Consider the following 17189-nt stretch of genomic DNA (forward strand, 5'->3'; position numbering starts at 1 on the left):
GCCACCTAGCTAGAATTCGTAACATATCATACATTTAGCAAATTCATAATATATTTTACATTTTGCAAATTCGTAAAGTAAACATTTTGCAGATTCGTAACATATTTTACATTTTGCAAATTCATAATAATATAGGAATTTTAATTTGTAACATATCTTACGAAATGGGCGATGGACATCCACATATTAATATTTACCATACTAAACGTAACATATCATAATAAATTGAGCGTCCCAGATTTAAATACAGAGTAATACGAAATGCTCTGAGACCAGGTAGGATATGTACTGTATGTATGCATAACCAAGTTGCTTTTAGTAAACTAATCTTGTGTCTTCAGATCAGTGAAGGAGGAGATGAGATGAGATTAGAGCAGGAGGTGTTCTTAGTCTAAACTATTGAGATGGACATGCACCACGAATTTAATATGACTGAAGCACTATTCTGTCAGGCGCAGTGTAGCACAACTACTGCTGGTGAAGCCTAGAATATGCATGCAAACTAGAAGTCTCCAACACGTCATGTTTGGACCTTGGCTCTCATATGAAAAGGAGCGTTGCCTAACAATTCAGAAGCGGATAAACATTTCCCTCGAGGTAACCGCAGCTGCTGATACCAGCAGTATATCTCCTTCTCTATCTCTCCCCACCTCCTTCTTTTCTGTTTCCTCTTATCTTACCTTCTCCCACAGTTTCACCTGGTTGACAATGGCCGCTACAGTCCTCTCTTAGTAAAACAAACAGTGGTGTATTCAGACGGATAACGAGGACACAGACCTGTGAAAAGTGCACAGGTCACAACGAGGAATATTACTGTCTCCCTCTCCCACCACATCTGACCAATGACGTCACTAACCATGGCTGTGTGTCATCAGGCCTGCCAAGGGCCTAAACAGCCTGTTGCAACAAAGAAATTAACTCAAGCCTGGGATGTCTGGGACGGAGTGGGAAACCCTGTCTCATGCTGCTGTCAGACAGGGTAAAACCAGCCAGTAGAAAGAAATGAACTCAAGCCTGGGATGTCTGGGACGGAGTGGGAAACCCTGTCTCATGCTGCTGTCAGACAGGGTAAAACCAGCCAGTAGAAAGAAATGAACTCAAGCCTGGGATGTCTGGGACGGAGTGGGAAACCCTGTCTCATGCTGCTGTCAGACAGGGTAAAACCAGCCAGTAGAAAGAAATGAACTCAAGCCTGGGATGTCTGGGACGGAGTGGGAAACCCTGTCTCATGCTGCTGTCAGACAGGGTAAAACCAGCCAGTAGAAAGAAATGAACTCAAGCCTGGGATGTCTGGGACGGAGTGGGAAACCCTGTCTCATGCTGCTGTCAGACAGGGTAAAACCAGCCAGTAGAAAGAAATGAACTCAAGCCTGGGATGTCTGGGACGGAGTGGGAAACCCTGTCTCATGCTGCTGTCAGACAGGGTAAAACCAGCCAGTAGAAAGAAATGAACTCAAGCCTGGGATGTCTGGGACGGAGTGGGAAACCCTGTCTCATGCTGCTGTCAGACAGGGTAAAACCAGCCAGTAGAAAGAAATGAACTCAAGCCTGGGATGTCTGGGACGGAGTGGGAAACCCTGTCTCATGCTGCTGTCAGACAGGGTAAAACCAGCCAGTGGAAAGAAATGAACTCAAGCCTGGGATGTCTGGGACGGAGTGGGAAACCCTGTCTCATGCTGCTGTCAGACAGGGTAAAACCAGCCAGTAGAAAGAAATGAACTCAAGCCTGGGATGTCTGGGACGGAGTGGGAAACCCTGTCTCATGCTGCTGTCAGACAGGGTAAAACCAGCCAGTAGAAAGAAATGAACTCAAGCCTGGGATGTCTGGGACGGAGTGGGAAACCCTGTCTCATGCTGCTGTCAGACAGGGTAAAACCAGCCAGTAGAAAGGGTAAAAACAACATTGGGCTTCCCCAGAGTTGGTCAATTTATAGGATATTGTGACACCGACTTGAGGAAATCAAAAGTGAAACAATTGTTGTAAAAAGGGAAACATACTCTTATTTATTAATTATATACAGTAATGGAAAAATAAAATAACAGTATATAATTGGAAAATATAACATTATAGTTACACAATAGAACAGTAACATACACAAGTCCTACTAAAACTTTAATATTATGTGAGAAAAGTTTGGGATTTCTTCATACAGATAATTATGAATGAATCGTGAATAATGTTGAGTGAGAAAGTTACAGATATATAAATATGATACTCAGAAATATCAGAAATGTCATACAGAAAATCCTATGCTCCCCTGTTATTGGTAATGGTGAGAGGTTACCATGTCTTGGGGACATGATCTTTGTGCATCTAACTTTCTTACTCATCATTAATCATGATTGATTCAGGATTATCTGTAATCATGGTAGCCACTTTAATATAGAAGAAAACACATTCTATTCTGATTTATAATAAAAGTGACTGCAGAATGACACAATACAATATTTATCATTAAATTCTACTGGGCACAAAATAATCTGAAACAAAACCAAAACAAACTGCAAATGCATCCAACAAGTTTGTAGAGTCACATGCTTGATGTAGTCATTGCGTGCTAGAATTATGGGACCAAATACTAAACTTTTGACTAAATTTAATACACTAAAGTGAATTTGTCCAAATACTTATGACACCTTCTAATAGGGGGACTAGATACATAAAGTGCATTCATTTCTAAACAGTAAAACAGATACGTATGAAAACACCCTCAAATAAAGGTGACATGCTGTACCATCGCCTAATATAAAACATTTGATCTCAAATCCAAAATGCTGGAGTATAGAGCCAAATAAAAGTTTGTAGGTTTGAATAATTATTGTATGAATCTTTCCAACAGATTCTACAGAGCCGGACGACATCGATAGGTAAAACAAAACGTGAAGATCAGACAACCGACTGACTTTATACAAATATACATTTAGTCTGAGCGTTTTCCATTAAAGTGCAATTCAAAGAAAGCAGTCCTCATAAGGGGCTTTCTACAATGCATGTCTTTCTCTCATGACACAGGTTATGGTCATCCACCAATCCCCAGACCCATGACCCATACATCAACTTCCCCTCAAGGCAGGAAGACATACAATATTAGTCATTAGGATCCTCTTCCTACCCATGAGCTCTGGGTGGACTGTACCTGTCCCATGGGTGTCATTGGGTTCAACGTCCCCTTCTCCTCTGCTTGGTCAGGTGAGTCTTCAACCACACCTGAATCCCACAGTGAGAGTTCCGGATCGTTCTGCACCCCCTCAACACACCTCATCATATCCAGCACGTGTCGCCGGAAGTTTCTACACAGGCCGAGATGGAGGACTGGGTTGAGGCAAGCGTGCAGGCAGGCTAGAGCGAACGTAACCACCAGACTGTTCTCCAGAGCTGTCCTCCCATTCTCACAGGACCCAGAAACAGGCTCCCCGGGTCTCCCCTGAAAGGTGCCCACCATTAGGGTGATGTTGTAGGGCGTCCAGCAGAGGAAAAAGACCAGCACCAACACCAGGATGACCTGGACAGCCCTCTGCTTCTGGAGGCCAACGGAGCCGCGCTGCAGCCGCAGCAGGATGCAGGAGTAGCAGAAGAGCAGCATGACAGATGGGAGGAGGAAGCCCACTGTGTGGGAGGCCAGATGCCAGTCAAACCCAGACTGGGAGAGAGACGGGTAGTTGTGGACACACTCCTGTTTGTCTCGTCTGGTGTCCCTCACAGACTCCAGGAAGTGCCAGTCGGGGATGGTGAGGAGGATGGAGAGAAGCCACACGGACAGGCAGCTGGCCTGCACCATCCAGGGCTTCCTGCGAGAGTACATCTGGACTGTGTGGACCACGGACAGGTAGCGGTCCAGACTGATGCAGGCCAGCAGGAAGATGCTACAGTAAAAGTTGATCTGAGGAGAGAGAGAGAGAGAGAGAGAGAGATAGAGAGATAGAGAACAGAGAGATATAAACTTGAGAAAGCTCTTGGCTGGAATGAACATTAAGATGAAACAGCTGTGTTCCTCCTCTGTACTTCCTCTTTTCCCAGAAATGTTGACAGTTTATTATTGGACTCAGAGGAAGAGCCCATTAAGAGTACATTAACCCTGATCTGGATTGAATGATGTATTGAAAGTGCATCCGATGACTTAGCAGAATAATAGGATGTAAAAACCCTTCCTCCCCTTCCTATCCTACACTACCCAGCCCTCGGATTTCACAGCACTAGAACCCTCCATCATATACCACACTACTCCACACTAGTCCAAATCCTTTACCCCCTCTCCCCATCCCCAACCCCCAGTTCATGTGTTCATACAGGTATATACACTTGCTTGACCAGTCACCCCCCACAAGTCCTTACTGTGAATATGGCTCCAGTGATCTTGCAGAGGGGGGTCCCGAAGCTCCATTCCCCAGTGGCCTGAACAGCCCAGAGGGGCAGCGTGACCAGCAGCAGAGTGTCGGCCAAGCCCAGGTGCAGGATGAAGGTGTCCGTCACGCTCCAGCTCCGCCTCTTCTGGACCAGAATCACCAGGACCAGCACGTTACCCACTAGCCCCAGGACCAGTGTCAGAGAGTAGAGCATCGGGAGGAACACCGTGCCAAAATGCACCCCAACGCCATCTTCAGGGGAGCATTCCTCTTTATAAACATAGTCCTCATCGTAGTTATAGGTGCTATTCTCTAGAAATATCCCTCCCAGGTCCAAATCCATGTCTGTCTGTAGAGAAGTGGAGAATCAGTTGATCATTTGGGTAATACAGATCAATCTATTGGGTTTAAGCTAAAAACAATGCGAGCAGAATGTGTGTTGGTGAGGACAACAATTTCCTCTTTCACCAAGTTATACCTAGAGAGATCTGTCTTTAGTCTCCGGTCCTCTGCTCTAACACTGACACGTTTTGTGAGAAAGAGAGGTATCCCCTGAAGTGTCTCATCTGACAATGGCCAGATCATATTATATTCACGCTGCTCACATGATTCCGATGTCACCAGATGAGGCAACACCACACACAGCATAGTAAGAGCGGAAAGTACAGTTCCCCTTACGGGGGCTGTCCACTGCACTGCAGATCATCTGACTGGTGCCATCGACACACTATGGGAGTTTGTCTCGTTGTGCTCGAACCACACTCTCTAACCTCTCTGTAGGTATTCTATACTTATCAGTTTTTCTGTTAAACCAGAAAGACTGGTGGGAGATGGCAAGAGAGAGGGGGAGACAGAGAGAAAGCAAAACAGAGAGAACATGGGAAATATGGACGTATGGGTGCACGAACACATGCACACAAACACACACAAAGCATGAAAGACATAAGCGGAGTAAAGAGAACTTGTGTAGGACAAAGACCACAGACGAAGAGAAAACACATAGACAGTAGAGGGGGTTTGAAATGAGAAATGTACTTACCACATTCGCCGTGTTCTATAGTTAAATAAAGGTTCAATTTAAAATTAAAATAGCCGATCATTCAGTAGTCCCAGTAGCATTGCAGAGACTGGAGACAAACACAGCTCTGTTCGCTTACACTATAAGTAGAGAACAGACAGTTTGTTTGAATGGCTGCATTCCCTGAGCAGGAAAGAGAGAGAACAAATTGAACTAACAGTTCACACAAAACAAAAGTGAAGGAGGTTAAGGGGATGATGCAGGACTTTTAGAGAGTTAACGCCTACTACAGCTTCCGATTGTCGGTCAATAACATGTACTTGGCGGGGTTTACGTTCACAAAAGCAGTGCTGTGCGCAATGTGAACACGGTCGCGAGCGGGTGAGAGTGGATTTGTCAGAATGTATTGTGTCGATGTTGCAGCCTGGTCTCATAGACAAGACGTAACATAGTAAATGTAATTCCGGAACCGTGACACAAAAATATGTATGACATGTTACGTTTGGTATGGTTAGATAAGACAGATGGCTACTTAAGGAAATAACTAAAGTATGGTGGTTGGTTGGGATCGGCGTATAACGTGAACGTCTAGCATCCCAAAGGTTGTGAATTCAAATCTAATCATGGACAAATTTAGCCTTTTAGCTAACTACTTTTGAGCTACTTTGCAACTACCAAGCATGTTAGCTAACCTTAACCCTAGCCTTACCCCTTTTAGGTAACCCTTCCCCTAACCCTAACCTTAACCCTTTAATCTAACTCCTAACCTTAACCCATAGCGTAGCTATCGTTAGCCAACAAGCTAATGTTAGCCACATAGCCAAAAATTGTAACATATTATACTTTTGAAAATCTGTAACATATTGTACGTTTTGCAAATCAAAGCATATAATAGGATTTGCAATTGGTAACATTTCATAAGAAATGAGTGATGGACATCCACAAATTAGCCCAGCGTTGTCCGGGTGTGGCCGAGGTAGGCCGTCATTGTAAATAAGAATTTGTTCTTAACTGACTTGCCTAGTTAAATAAAGATGAAATAAAAATAAAATAAATACAAATCATACTAAATGGAGTTCTTCGGTACATACAGAATAATACGAAATGCTCTGAGACCAGGTTGGCAGATATACTGCTGGTATCAGCAGCTGTGGTTGCTTTGCGGGAAACTTTTATCCACTTCTGTATTGGTAGGCGGCACTGCTATTCATATGAGCAGGGGCGGAAATCCCGGGGGGGACGGGGGTGACACGACCCCCCCATCCTGGGAAAAATATGATTTGTCCCCCCCAATATATCACTGAAACATAACTATGTAATTTAAATAATATTAATAATACGCAATGAAAGCCATTGTGCTGATTATAGACACTTAATAGCTCGTTTTTAAGTTTCAAAAGATTGCGACCCCCCCACCCTTTGCCTCACAATGGTTTGATCCACTGCCAGTTCCTTAGCTTGCGAGGTAACGTAGAGGTCGTATCTACTGTCTGAAAGGCACTCAATGCACGTAACTGACTCAATGCACGTAACTGACGTGAGGTTAATCCAGTCAATCGCGCACACACACACTAGCTGAATATGTAGAGCTAGCGCGCAAATATGAACTATTAAGCTAGCTAGTACCTATTCCATTTATGTGGCGTCGTCAAAGATGGAATCTTTGCTATCGTCAATTTATTCCAAGATCAGCATGCATGTAAGTTAGTGCTTCAAAGTCCCTGTGATAAGGTTAGCGATAAACTGAACAGAACTACACTCTCTTCTACCATTGTTTTAAATATATTTAATGGTCTCGTTGCAAAAGCTAAATTGTCGCAAGGGAACATTTATTTATATATTTTATTTCACTTTTATTTAACCCGGGTAGCAAAGATTATAGCAAACACCACTGAATTGGTGCTCGCTAGCTTTGCAAATTCAGCTATTGTTAGAAGCCAGCCAATATGAAACAAACGATTAAAATTACAAAAGGTTGCAGCATATGTTGTGTAAATGGTGAACTCATACAGCTGTCAACTCTTGTCACTGCAATCCGTTTCACATTTGCTAGCTACCTTTTAGATCGAAGCCCATATAGAATGATAGAAGATAAGATGATAGAAGCCCATCTCCTACTGTAAATAACCTACATACTGTGTGTGTAGCCAACCAGGTAGAAAAATGGCAGAAAAAAGACGGACATCAGAGTATTTTTCAGTACACCAAAACGCAAAGTAAGAACCCTAGTAGCCTAATATCTCAAAGACTAGTTGATAAAATGTTCATAAGAAAGAAATGAAATTCTAATGGAAATGTTTCACAATGATGTCATTAGGCAGAGCAGGCAACAGATGGCACACAGACAGCAGAGTTGGGGACAGATATGCAGGGACAGACTGGCAGAGACAGGGAGTCTCAGGTAAGTTTGTTGAGTCTTTGTTTGGCAACATTATGAAAGGTTCTCAATTTTTTTTACTTGTAAAATAGGAACATAATTGGAAAATGCCATGGATACCCCCACTCTCAACTTAAACTGGTGACTGAACTAAGATTTGTTAAAGGCAATGGTATTGCTGTTGTGATTAGTTGTGTAGTTTTGGGTACCGGTAGTTAGGAGTACGGCAAACACCTTATTTCTTTGGTTCCTCAATATACATTTACCATATTAAATGTAGGCTATGTGTTACAGCACTACTTTTGGTGTCCCCCTCAGGAATTGCTCTTGAGAAAATGTCCCCTCCAAAGTTGATATCAGATTTTCGCCCCTGCATATGAGCTCCAAGGTCCAAACATGAAGTGCTGGAGACAGTTCTAGTTTGCATGCTTAACCTAGGCTTCAACCGTGGTAGTTGTGCTACATCGGGGCCTGACAGAATAGTGCTTCAGTTATATTACATTCGTGGAGCAAGTCCATCTCAGTAGTTTAGACTAAAAACGCCTGCCCTAATTTAATCTCCTCTCCTCCTTCACTGATCTGAAGACACTACTAAAAGCAACAGGGTTATGCATGCACACATTTCATATCCTATTGCCCAACCTGGTCTCAGAGCATTTCGTATTATTCTATATGTAATTCTGAGAGATGCAATTTAGTTTGATATGTTTCATTTAGTATGGTCAGTTATAGCCTACAGTATATACCGATACTTTTTTCCAGTGTTGTTCACCTTTCTCTCAATCTGACTGGACTGCGTCATCACTGAAAACCCTACTGTGGTTGGCGCATGCCGCTTGTGGAATGTGGGACAAGTAGTTTTTAAATAATTAGCAGTGGGGGAAAAATAGATTACGGTAGGTTGTAATCTTTACTCGCACGCTGTGCTCGTAAATCATTTTATTTTTAGGGGCAAATACGAGTGAAATACTCGCACTGTAGAGCCCTGCTACTGTTCAAAAGTTTGGGGTCACTTAGAAATGTCTTTGTTTTTGAAAGAAAAGCAAATAATTTGTTTATTAAAATAACATCAAATTGATCAGAAAAACAGTGTATACATTGTTAATGTTGTAAATGACTATTGTAGCTGGAAACGGCTGATTTTTAATGGAATATATACAATGGGCTTACAGAGGCCCATTATCAGCAACCATCACTCCTATGTCCCAGCGGCACGTTGTGTTAGCTAATCCAAGTTTATCATTTTAAAAGGCTAATTGATCATTAGAAAACCCTTTTGCAATTATATTAGCACAGATGAAAACTGTTGTTCTGATTAAAGAAGCAATAAAACTGTCCTTCTTTAGACTGGTTTAGTATCTTGAGCGTAAGCATTTGTGGGTTCGATTACAGGCTCAAAATGGCCAGAAACTAAGAACTTTATTCTGAAACTCGTCAGTCTATTCTTGTCCTGAGAAATGATGCTGGCCTTCTAAGCAGAGTTGCAAAGAAAAAGTCATATCTCAGACTGGGCAATAAAAATAAAAGATTAAGATGGGCATAAGAACACACGCTGGACAGAGGAAGATTGGAATAAAGTGTTAAGGACAGACAAATCTAAGTTTGTGGTGCTTGGATCACAAAGAAGAACATTTGTGAGGTGCAGAAAAAATGTAAAGATGCTGGAGGAGTGCTTGATGCCACCTGTCAAGCATGGTGGAGGCAATGTGATGGTCCTGGGGTGCTTTCATGGTGGTACAGTGGGAGATTTGTACAGGGTAAAAGGGATCTTGAAGAAGGAAGGCTATCGTTCCATGTTGCAACGCCATGCCATATCCTGTGGACGGCGCTTAATTGGAGCCATTTTCCTCCGACAACAGGACAATGACCGGAAGCACAGCTCCAAACTATGCAATAACTATTTAGGGAAGAAGCAGTCAGTTGATATTCTGTCTATAATGGAGCGGCCAGCACAGTCACCGGATCTCAACCCGATTGAGCTGTTGTGGGAGCAGCTTGACCGTATGGTAGGTAAGAAGTGCCCATCAAGCCAATCCAATTTGTAGGAGTTGCTTCAGGAAGTATGGGGTGAAATCTCTTCAGATTACCTCAACAATTCACAACTAGAATGATAAAGGTCTGCTAGGCTGTAATTGCCGCAAATCGAGGATTCTTTGACGAAAGCAAAGTTTCAAGGACACAATTCTTATCTCAACTAAAAATCTATATTTATAACCTTGTCAATGTCTTGACTATATTTCCTATTCATTTTGCAAATAATTTAATGTATGTTTTCATGGAAAACAAGGACATTTCTAAGTCACCCCAAACTTTTGAACGGTAGTGTACATATATATATTTTTTGCTATAAATGTGGGGCTCAAAACAGGTGAGGTTCTGCCCCAGCTGCCCTGAATGACGGGTCACCACTGAATATGGTATTTATTCATTTGTGGACGTCCATCTACCATTTTGTATGATATGTTACGAATTACAATTCCTATTATATGTTACGAATATGCAAAATGTAAAATAAGTTATGAATTCGCAAAAGATATTATATGTTACAAATTTGCAAAAATATATTATTATATATATTATGAATTTGCAAAATGTATGATATGTTACAAATTCTGGCTAGGTGGCTAACATAAGCTAGCTTGCAAATGTTAGCCAGGCTAGGGGTTAGTGTTAAGTTTAAGAGTTTTTTTATTTATAATTTAACCAGGCAAGTCAGTTAAGAACAAATTCTTATTTACAATGACGGCCTAGGAACAGGGGGAACAGTCTGCCTTGTTAAGGGGCCGAACGACAGACCTTGTCAGTTTGGGGATTTGATCTAGCAACCTTCCGGTTACTAGCCCAACACTCTAACCACTAGGCTACCTGCCACCCCTAGGTTAGGTTAAAGGGTTAAGGTTAGGGTTAGGGTTAGGGTAATGGTTAGCTAGCATGCTAAGTAGTTTCAAAGGTGCTAAAAAGTAGTAAGTAGTTGAAAAGTTGCTAATTTGCTAAAATGCTAAAGTTTTCTGTGATGAGATTCGAACTCACAACTTTTGATTTTCTAGACGTTTGTGTTTTCAAGTTGCTACTTAGCTAAAATGCTAAAGTTGGCCGTGATAAGATATGAACTCGCAACCTTTGGTTGCTAGACATTTGCATTATACATAGTTGCAAAGTAGCTTAAAAGTAGTATGTAGTTGAAAAATTGCTAATTAACTAAAATACTAAGTTGTCTGTGATGAGTTTCAAACTCGCCCACCCATCCACCCCGACCAACCACCCTTAAGTAACAATCTGTCTTATGTACCCATCAGTTGCGGTCGGTGCCATTTAAGATGAGGGAGGACAATTTTTACTTTTCATGAGAATAGCTTATTTCTATTACAGTACATTGGATGACTGTCATTCATATTCCATTTATCCAGTTCAATGTGACAAGTTTAGGCTACTACATGATTCTGACATTTTCCATATACACATCATGAGGTTGCTACAACCTAGCCTATGAATGAAAGTTTACAATGTAGGTGCACACAGGTTGAGATAATTTTTTTAGGTGACACATGGACAGACAGTGACACATGGACAGACAGTGACACATTCAATATCGCATTGCGCACTCTTCTTGCCTGCATTTAGCTGATCTAGGGTGTAATCATTAGTCCAACAGTTGCATATAACAGTTTATATTAGACAAATTCAGGTATGTTTATCCCAGTTTTGTTCCTTTTGCTTCCTTTTAAGAAACTTATTTTCCACCGAATCGGCGGAATGAATACACCCCCATATGATTCACTTTTATAGCAGCCATTTTGTTTTCCTTTTCGCAACCCTCCTCTCACCGTTTCCCTTCCCTTGTAGACTTCACTGCACTACACATCAGCTGTATGTGACCAGGCAAAAACACCTTTACAAGCAAAACCATATCACAACCCCTACATACAGCCTACATCGTTGTCACCATATTGGCTAAAATAACGTCATAGTCAGCATAGCTAATACTAGAACTAACATGTTATTTAACCTGCTACAATCATTGTAGCAGTTACCTCAGCGAGCCCTGGTGGCAATAAATTAGTAAAACCAAAAGCTTACCTTGACTTGGAAGTGTTCCAGTGTTGTGTTGGATAGTCATCGCCAGCTAGCTAACATAGCATCCCTCTATTTGAGCAGGGTGTTTGAGTAGGCTAAACTAGCTCGCTGCATTTGCTAGCTAAGTAAGTGAAACAGAAAGTGAAAAAGACATCTGGAAATCTCTATCTTTCTCTTGCTTCTCCTACATTTTGGAAGAAATTAATTTGTTCAAAACTGTGAAACTATTGTCTTACTCTCTCTTTGAGTCAACTACTAACCACATTATATGCACTGCAGTGTTAACTAGCTGTAGCTTATGCCTTCTGTACTAGATTCATTATGTGATCTATTGATTGGGTGGACAACATGTCAGTTCATGCAACAAGAGCCCTGATAGATTGGAGGATGTCCTCCGGAAGTTTACTGTGTAAGTCTATGGAAGAGGGTAAGAACAATGAGCCTCCTAGATTTTGTATTGAAGTCAATGTACCCAGAGGAGGATGGAAGATAGCTGTCCTCCGGCTGCACGATGGTGCTACCCTACAGAGTGCTGTTGAGGCTACTGTAGACCTTCATTGCAAAACAGTGTGTTTTAATCAATTATTTGGTGACATGGGAATATTATTAATATAGTATTATCTAAAAAGGATAACTTTTGAAATGTTTTATTTGTATGAAATTCACTGAGGAGGATGGTCCTCCCCTTCCTCCTCTGAGGGGCCTCCACTGGTACCCATACCAAACATAACATATCATACTAAATGGAGTGTCTCGGATTTACATACAGAATAATACGAAATGCTCTGAGACCAGGTTAAATGACCTGGGAATTTGTTTTCACCTGCCATGTTGTTTCGAAGTAGAGATAACGTATGCTACAGATTAAGAGGATAAGGAAAGAAATATAACATACATTGTTTTATACGTTGTCCACCAGATGGCGAGATTGGCCTTTTTTGGTAAGTACTACTTGAACGTTTCCTGATACTACTTGCTACATTAATGCAGGTAAATTAACCTTGAAATGTTGTATAGCCAAAAAATATCTAGAGATGTAACAAGATATTTGCATATCATTTATTTATTGATATATGAAAAGTACATTTCCCCCAATGTTTTATTTTACTTCCTCAAATGTCTACAATATAGAAATTACATGTATACAACATTACAAATACATGTATACAATCCTATGTACATATCTGTTGTGCTGACTGATTTATAACAATCTCATCTAAATAAGTAAATTAGCAAATGCTGAATAACAGTCTGGTACCAAAGGACACGTGGACAGTTTGCCATAGGTAAAGCTGCATGTCTGTCATGACTTAACACCTTTGTTTCCCCTCTTCAGCAAGTGACAAAATGAAGCAATCAACCAAAGAAAAAATTATTGCTGCGAGGATTTGAAATGTATAAGTATTTGCTGCCTTCAAAACTACAAGGCAATATATGAGTAACACATATAGTGATGACTTGGCCCTTTTGAGGGAGTGGGTTTCAAACATTTAAAAAAAAATCTATTTCGCAAGAGATTATCCAGTTCCTTGAAATTATAGTCATCAATTTATCATAAAGCCAAACACTAGAGGATATTGGAGTTAACATGGTCACACTAGAGGCAGATGGGGTTTTAACATGGAAGGCTATGCGATTGGATGGACTGTAGAATCTCATGAACAAAAATGACCCCAAAATTGTATTTACAAGAAGAGAGCGAAAGTAGGCTACTATATGAAAAATGCCCCGTCCTGAGAAGGTGTGGTCTTTAAAAGCACCGTCATTTTGAGCTACTAGGAGCAAGGCCACTATCAGGAAGCACCAGAGGAATGAATCACAACAAAATAACATACTTTTTTTTCTCACTTTGACACAATGTGCACATCTGTATTTCTTCCCCATTTTGTCATTTTCACAATCATTCCAATTTCTGTTCCCTCTTTTCATGACTCCCTGTCCCCCTTTTGTCTTGTATTCTCTCTTCCTCTCTCTTTTTCTGTCAGTCTCCACATCCCCCGATCCCTCTCTCTCTTTCTCCCTCTCTCCAGACTCTCACCAGGGCCACGATGCACAGACCTTTCACAGTCGTCACTAGTTACCAGAGACACAAAGTCATAATTATGGCTGAACCCCGCCTATTTCTACAATTCCTCTTCTTCAAATCTGATTTTAAACCTAACCTTACCCCTAAGCACACTTTTAACCTTATACCTAACCCTAACCTTAATTTAAGACCAAAAAGTTAATTTTTGTTTTAATTAATTTTTACATTAGAGCCAATTTTGACTTTTTGGCTGTGGTAACTAGTGACAACCACCTTTAAAAAAGTATATCTCTAAATTCATAACATACTACCTGCCTTTGTAGCGATAAAAAAAAACATAAACCTATTTATTTCTGCAACAACACACTCACTCATCAAAAATTGTAAGTATGCTACTTACAGTGCCTCCTAAACACATGATTGACATCGGTTAAAGAGGATAGGCTATCAGCTGATCATTGTGTTGATGATTGATGTAAACCTGATAGTTAACCAGCATTTTTTGAGATTGCTCTTCAATGCTCTTAAATAATAACTTCATTATATACTATAATATTCATACTCTTCTAACTCATGCTATGGTATATGGCTGGCTGGCTGGTGGCTTGTGTGGATATTTTAGTATATGGTGGTTAGCTAAAGTCCAGACTACCTGTGTTGCTGCTGCCCTGACACACATGTGCAACACCCGATTGATGAAGGGATTGAGTTGGGTCATAGAGCCTGAATGCAGCTGCTCCTCTCTATGTCTTCTGCCTCTCTGCTGCGCGTAGGCAATGTAGGCCAAACCAAATATTGATGATGATGTAGATCAAATGTTATGCTGCTGTGGCAGTACTGTTGATATTTAAACTAGGTAGCTTTCTACACAGACCCGACCGGTGACTGCATCTCAAGCCATGCATGTTTGGATACCAGGCACACGCAAGCGCTGTACAGGGCAGACCAATGGGATGGGGAGTGGGGGGTGGTGAACTTGACGACTTTACGATGACTTGTGGGTTCAGAACAACAACAAAAAGGTGCTCGGGTACAGGTAGACCCCTCTCTGTGCACGTGGCTGGCTCACGCCATGACAGAGAAATGGGAGGTGTTCTCGCTCTCTGCTGAGCTGAAGGACCCAGTGGTCCTCCGTGCTCTACTCTGTCCTCCCCATCCATTCATCCCTGTATAGAACCTTTGTCCCAGCAGCCCCTTACACATTCTAGTCAGCTCCCTCCTAAACTTCACCCCCACAAAGCCGTACAGCAGCGGGTTCAGGGCACAGTGTGACAGCCCCATGCTCTCAGACACCAGGATCCCGATGTCCACCGTGCGGCCAAACTGGCAGCCTCCACTAATCACGCCCAGCTTCTTCAGGCTTTCGGCCAATTGGAAGGAGTTGTAGGGTGCCCAGCAGAGCACAAACATGGACACCAGGGAGACGATGAGGTGAAGGGACTTCCTCTTCTGGCGGCGCGAGGCGTTGCAGAGGGAGCGGAAGATACGGATGTAGCAGTAGAGCATGACCAGCAGGGGCAGCCCAAAACCCAGCACCAAGTTGACTAGCGGCATCCCCACCTCCCACTGCAATGAGCTGTGGGGGAACACCGTCTGGCACACCAGCAGGCCCTGATGATCCCTCGAGCGCCCCACTTCCACCTTCACCACCTGTCTAAAGGCGATGTCCACCCCACTCAGGCCAAAGCACACTATCCAGATAAGTGCACAGGCAATCTGGGCATGGCAGGTGTTGCGTTTCCATCCGGTGCTGACGGCGTGGACGATGGCCAGGTAGCGGTCGAAGCTGATGCAGGCCAGGAACAGGATGCCGCTGTAGCGGTTCAGAGAGAACAGGGCTCCGGAAATCTTGCAGGCGGTCACGCCGAACACCCACAGGTGGGCCCACTGGACGGCGAACAGGGGCAGCGTGAGGGCCAGCAGGAGGTCGGACACGGCCAGGTGGAGCAGGAAGGTGTCGGTGAGGGAGAAGGAGCAGGCCCCGCCTGTCTGAGAGGTGCGGTAGCGCATCAGCACACACAGCACCAGGATGTTACCCAGCAGCGCCAGCACAAACACCAGGCTGTAGACCACAGGGGAGTAGCTCCGGGTGAAGTCCATGATGCCATCCTGGTTGCAGGGCACGCCACTGGATTGGCTACTGCCTGTTTCAGGTGAATAGTTGTAGCTGTCTTCATAAATCTGGAGACATAGGAGAGGAAAAGAGAGTTTGAGGATGGAAAATTAGCTAACTACAACAATGTTCTGGGTCCGTATGCATGAAGCATTCCCCCCTGCCCATAGAATCTTGTTCATTATGATCTAAAAGGTAAAACTGATCCTAGATCACCACTGCTACTCTGAGACGCTTTATGGATACAGGCCCTGGATTCTCCTCATAGGACAGAGTGCATTTGTATCTCTGACTAAACTCAAGATGATGCAGTGCTAAATTCCTATTACACATCTTAATTTGACCTATATAGTCAGAGCAAAATTGTCCTGAAGCCACAGGATATGAACATTTAGTCCATAATGGTGCTTGATCGGTGGTTAGAATATTAGCTGGACAAAAGTAGTCTACATGAAAAGTAACGTCAATATAACCCTGTGTTAGTGTAAGTTTTCAGTGAATTTATGTAAATTACAAAGCTTATCTGCGTTTCCTGTGGTGCAGGAAAATTCTCAGCAACAAAAGCATGATCAAATTAAGATCATACACTTACTTGTAGCTTCTATGATTTTGAACAATATTTTAAGTGGCTTCAGACTCTCTAACCATTGTTTTAAAAGAAAAGTTTTAATGTACAGTTATACATTGTCATATTTATTTTTATTCTGTTCCTTTCTTGACCAACCATGTTGTTGTAAAATATCATTTCTTATTTGACTTACTTGGCTAATAATTTTTTTTGGTGTGCTACTCCCAATTATTTCTTGCAGCGTCTATTGGTCTTGTAGTCATAAAGAATTACATTCATCAGTATATGGCATAACAAGATCGTTACTCACATAGTAATCTGTGGTTGCCTTGACGTGATCCATTGTTACGAACAAAACAGCAGAACACCTGAAACACCTTCACAGACTCAGAACACTCTTCTCGTAGACTCACCCGCGTTCCTCTCTTCTTTTGCCACTCTGAACCAAATAAAAAGGAGAAGTTAATAATTCAGGAACCGAATTATATTTTAGGCCAAGCAGACCTATTCAAAGACAGATGTTAGGAACCGATGACTGTCCAAAGGGGATTGTGACATATCAAAGGTAAAAAACTAAATGTATGTGGCTGACTCAACAGAGGCAGACAGTGCATAACTATAAAAACGTTTCTCTGTCTATCTCTGCTGTTATTTCTAGCTTATATTGGC

The 17189-nt window shown here is 42.2% G+C and overlaps 2 protein-coding genes across 5 annotated transcripts; both read right to left on the bottom strand.

The window, feature by feature from the left end:
- Positions 1-1975: 1975 nt before the first annotated feature.
- Positions 1976-5755, bottom strand: LOC115183809 (C-X-C chemokine receptor type 3). Of its 4 annotated transcripts, none has more exons than XM_029744867.1 (3): positions 5384-5755; positions 4334-4689; positions 1976-3881 (listed from the first exon to the last, which is right to left on the bottom strand). In XM_029744867.1, exons 1-3 carry the CDS (start codon positions 5442-5444, stop codon positions 3096-3098), a joined length of 1203 nt encoding a protein of 400 aa, XP_029600727.1. In that variant the 5' UTR covers positions 5445-5755; the 3' UTR covers positions 1976-3095. The 4 variants fall into 4 exon arrangements, with proteins under 4 accessions (XP_029600727.1, XP_029600728.1, XP_029600730.1 ...); XM_029744868.1 differs by having other exon boundaries at positions 4334-4693; XM_029744870.1 differs by lacking the exon at positions 5384-5755 and adding an exon at positions 4823-5348.
- A 7103-nt stretch (positions 5756-12858) lies between these two features.
- Positions 12859-16962, bottom strand: LOC115183855 (C-X-C chemokine receptor type 3-2). The gene is made up of 2 exons (XM_029744871.1): positions 16831-16962; positions 12859-16020 (listed from the first exon to the last, which is right to left on the bottom strand). The coding sequence occupies exons 1-2, from the start codon at positions 16861-16863 to the stop codon at positions 14905-14907; spliced, it is 1149 nt and encodes a 382-aa protein (XP_029600731.1). The 5' UTR covers positions 16864-16962; the 3' UTR covers positions 12859-14904.
- Positions 16963-17189: the final 227 nt, after the last annotated feature.

This window comes from Salmo trutta, chromosome 3 (genome assembly GCF_901001165.1).
Source record: "Salmo trutta chromosome 3, fSalTru1.1, whole genome shotgun sequence".
Classification (NCBI taxonomy): Eukaryota; Metazoa; Chordata; class Actinopteri; order Salmoniformes; family Salmonidae; genus Salmo; species Salmo trutta.

Excerpts from the sequence above, each read along its gene's own strand:
- LOC115183855 (XM_029744871.1), bottom strand. The coding sequence starts at position 16,863 with ATGGATCACGTCAAGGCAACCACAGATTACTAT. Across the intron at positions 16,021-16,830 it reads AGGCAACCACAGATTACTAT|ATTTATGAAGACAGCTACAA; the intron begins GTGAGTAACGAT and ends CTATGTCTCCAG.
- LOC115183809 (XM_029744867.1), bottom strand. The coding sequence starts at position 5,444 with ATGATCGGCTATTTTAATTTTAAATTGAACCTTTATTTAACTATAGAA. Across the intron at positions 4,690-5,383 it reads TATAGAACACGGCGAATGTG|ACATGGATTTGGACCTGGGA; the intron begins GTAAGTACATTT and ends CTCTACAGACAG. Across the intron at positions 3,882-4,333 it reads TCACTGGAGCCATATTCACA|ATCAACTTTTACTGTAGCAT; the intron begins GTAAGGACTTGT and ends CTCTCTCCTCAG.